The 4,285-nt window shown below is 36.6% G+C and overlaps 1 protein-coding gene across 1 annotated transcript in view; it reads right to left on the reverse strand.

Moving 5' to 3' along the window:
* The window catches only part of LOC105621952 (neuroligin-4, X-linked), a 36,617-nt gene that overhangs the window by 11,041 nt on the left and 21,291 nt on the right, over window positions 1-4,285 (reverse strand). The window contains exon 3 of the mRNA XM_012203387.1: window positions 2,878-2,993. Coding sequence (XP_012058777.1) covers window positions 2,878-2,993 — 116 coding nt within the window. The remainder of the gene's footprint in view (window positions 1-2,877; window positions 2,994-4,285) is intronic.

Consider the following 4,285-nt stretch of genomic DNA (forward strand, 5'->3'; position numbering starts at 1 on the left):
GAGAGAGAGAGAGAGAGAGAGAGAATCTTGAAAAAAGAATCTGCACAAAAACGAAATTGGATAAAATTCGAAATTTGTTTCCTTTTCTTTGCTTTTTTTCCGAATAATATCAATTTGAAAAAGCTCCGGATTGTTAGTTGAAAAATACGGTTTATCAAGCCTAAATGGTCCCGATTTGTGGTTCGCGATTGAAAGTAAACGATTAAACGAGGATTACGTCAATTGTTTCTCGATGTTTCCAAAGCATGCCCTGGAAAAATGGCGGCGTGCAAAATGGAAATTGAGATGGGGATTATATTATGCCGCTCGGATCGGCGCACTTGTAGCGGGAATCAATTTTATTTCCATCCCCGCCTTCGTCCACACCGTCCACACAACCGAAATATCCACAGGGGAAAGTTCAAATTGGGAAAACACTGTTGGAACCGAGGTATCTTTTATTGTGTTATTTTTGATGGACGAGAAAACGCGACGGGCTTGTAGATATCGAGGCTTTCCGACCTGATCGGGAATATCGTCGCCGGAATTTACAGTGATGCATATCAATTTCAATAAAGGATACGTCACGGCGGCTTTGCGGTATTATAAAGTGAGCCAAGTACGTAATTCACCTTTAATAAAATAACCGTCAACCGAGGACAACATATTTTCCATGGCTCGTAGCGCAGGAGAGAATCCAGAGAAAAAGGGAAGAATGGGAAAAAGATAACAAAAGCTGAATGGGAATGACGAATCTATGCAATAATGGCGATATCTTTTATTGAAATTTGAGATAGCTATAATTTCATTTAATATTATTTCCTGTAAAATCGATATATGAAACGTTATATTCGAACAATCAAGAAATATCTAACTGAATAATTGTTACAGTTAGATGGTATATAGCTGTACGCGTATACCAAATTTGCATCGGCCAGTCTGCAATTTGCGAAATTTAACATCCCTTTTATTGAAAGTGCGCGCGCATTCGCCTATTGGGGCCGATGTCTCGAGTGTATATTAGCTTAATTGAAACGCACCGTTAATATAATTGGTATTGCGTAATTAATGCTGTAAAAACACCGGGTGCGCGAGTATACCCGCATTTGATATTTTAATTTATGCCCGCCCGCTTTTACGCGGTCGTTTCGTCGCCGACGATCGGAATTATCGCGAATTATACGAGCTCGAAAACGAGCGAATAAGAATTAATGCCGAGAGACTGTCGACACAATGAAATATAACGAGCACACTGTCTATTCTGTCGATTGGTCTCACCCTGTAAACTGAAATCAACGAAATGTGTTCGAATTTAACGCTGGATTCATCACGTTCGCTGTCACGTAAAGTCAAATCTGTTTGCAGCTTTTGAATTTTTCAAATTTTTTTTTTAGTATTTTCAAGAGATTCGGCTTAAATTTTGGTCAAAGGGGCATTCTGTTTTAATTCCATAAAATCTAATTTCATCTGCTAAGGATATTACATGTATTTTTTAATAAAAGAAAAAAATTAGATTTTTCTATATTATATTTGAAAATAATATTACTATTAGAAATAATATTGTTAAGTAATATTACATTATTTGAAAGTAAAAATTTGATGGTGAGTAAGATCCCTGGATAACAAATTATTTCGATAAAAAGTAAACTTGTTTAAAAAAAAATAAATTAAAGAAAATGAAAATAATAATTAAAATAAAATGAAACAAAAATTCCATTTAAACTACAAGGTGTCATCAAAATCCGAACAAATTTCAATTTAAATTTTCTGCTATATTGTGCCTCCGTTAGAGGTTGTTATTGGCATCCGAGAAAGCCTGATAGTAACCAGTCATATTCTCAAAATGGCCGCGATATTGAAACCGAGTATAACCGAAGTGCGGAGTATAACCGAAGAACCGCGATCATCAAAGACCTTCGCTCAGCAACGGAAATAATTTGGTTCTTTTGAATATCCAAGATCAACCGTTTTTTGTGGCAAAATGTACAGTTAGAACAATCCAATGAAAGTCCTAGTCTGCCAGCGAGGAAGAGTCATTCGCACCTCCGCAGTCGTTGAAAGGATTCAAGCGCTGATTTCGAATGAACCAGGGCAATCGTCGCGAAAATTAGCATCGATTGTTGGTGTAAGCGAGCCAACGATGCGTCGAATTGCCGAGAAGAACCTTCGATACAAATCGTATACATTAAAGATACGATAGATGCTCTCTGAGGCTGCCAGGACAAATTGAGTTGCTCGCCTCGGCTCCCATTCTGGTCTCCCAACAATCCAGATTTAAATCCCTTGGACTACTACGTATGAAACGTAATTGAAAAGGGTCACAAACAAGTCTCGGCATTCCGATGTGACGTCATTAAGGACCATTATTAAGGCAGCATTCGTCGGCAGCGTTACAGTGTGCGTGCTTCAGTCCGAGAATAGAGATTGTCATTCAAGCTAATAAGAGACACATCGAATAATTGTGCTCTGTACAGGGATCCCCCAAGTGCCATGTAAAAGGATTTTTTGAAATATTTAATTTTTCATTAAAAACATTTTGTTTAAAGAAATTGTTCGATTTTTCCGGATTTTGGTGACGCACCCTGTATAAAATTGTTAAATATATATTAAATTGATCTTATTGAATTGTTTCATAACATTCATTTTTACGGAAAGTTACGAAAGTTTTCAATTCCAGTCTCTTTTTGTAGAGACTGTAGCACATACTTACTATATATCTGATACATTCTTAAACACACGTATGTGCAAGGTGTGTTGATCCGAATTCCTGTGTAAATTCTACGTTGACTTTCGAGGAGAAAGGAAGTTTCTAAGGGTGGTAGAAGGGTTAACGAAATTATAGGCTGACGCGTAGGATAATTTCGGTGCGATCGGGAGGACATGTTTGTTGGTACTCACCGACGAACAATTTAGGTGTTTGGCGACCTGCATAGCATAATTGGCGGCGCCTCTCACTAACGCCCACGGTGAAAGCGCGCTGCCTGACATCAGAACACCTCGATGAAACAGCAGACCTGCAATCGAGCCGTCGATATCACATACTGTGCGTTTCGCAAGATTTGTTACAAGCCTCGAATTATTAGTAGATATATTAGTAGATTTTTTCTTTGTAGAATATTAATTAAAGCAATTCTCTCATTAGCGTTATTCTTACTGATAAAATAAATTAATGGTCTCATTGAGACATTATTAATATTTTACAACACATCTTGCGGAATCTTGCACCGATATGGAAATGTAAATAGAAGTATAATTGTATAATTATTAACAATACTTTACGTAAGATCTTTAATTCTTAAGTATTTCCCGTCTGTTATTGTTCCGTACAATTCCAGCAACGCTACAATCTTTATGTTCTTTGTGCGCTAGGAAATGTTCTGCGTCGTAAAAATTCTATATCTTAGAATTGCTGCGCGATTCAAGATGCGATTCCGGAATCCATACGACGCGTGGAATCTCCGTGTCGCACTTTTCGAAAGGACCTGACTTTATCTCGGGATTTACAAATCGTATCTCGTAATACAAAAATGTTTGTTCGCGTAGGAAGAGATTATATATCGCGACGTAGAATTGAATTTCGAGATGATTTCGGGGTCGATTCCCTTCGCGGACGGAACTACGATATTACCTGAGTAAACGAAATACAATCCGAGTTTCAATGCATAGTAACGAATACTCATCTCGACCGCTCGATAGATTTATTTCCAATCAACGACTTCCATTACGAGGTTATCAGTGATTTCCGCTCTAAAGATGAGGGGTACAACTCGCCGAACATAGCCATATACAAGATGTCTAAACTAGAAAGATGAATGTGCTGCGGTATTGAAAAATACTACGATATTGAAACACTTTTTATAGAGAAAATTTTTATAGAGAAAATTTCAGTTGCAATCTGTCTTGTATCAGCATACATTATAAAAATTGCTTCATTATTATTATTATCATCTACATTTTTACACCATCATTTCTATGTTAATATTATGTAAAGAGAAAAATTATTAAGTAAAAGAATTCTTATTTATTTTTCGACTGCTGAAACATCTTTCTATTTAATTAGTAATTTTAATTTTTTGCACGGAGAAAATGGAGAAAAATAAAATACTAAAAATTTCTTCTCGGTAATAATAATAAAATGTAGTATTTACAACAAAGAGTCGAGCAGAAGCTTATTAGTCATTAATTTTCTCATCATACGTCGCAAAATTAGACATTACGTAAGACATGAATAGATAAGAGAGAGAGAGAGAGAGAGAGAGAGAGAGAGAGAGAGAGAGAGAGAGAGAGAGAGAGAGAGAGAGAGTAG

The sequence above is a fragment of the Atta cephalotes genome (genome assembly GCF_000143395.1).
Source record: "Atta cephalotes unplaced genomic scaffold scaffold00038, whole genome shotgun sequence".
NCBI lineage: Eukaryota > Metazoa > Arthropoda > Insecta > Hymenoptera > Formicidae > Atta > Atta cephalotes.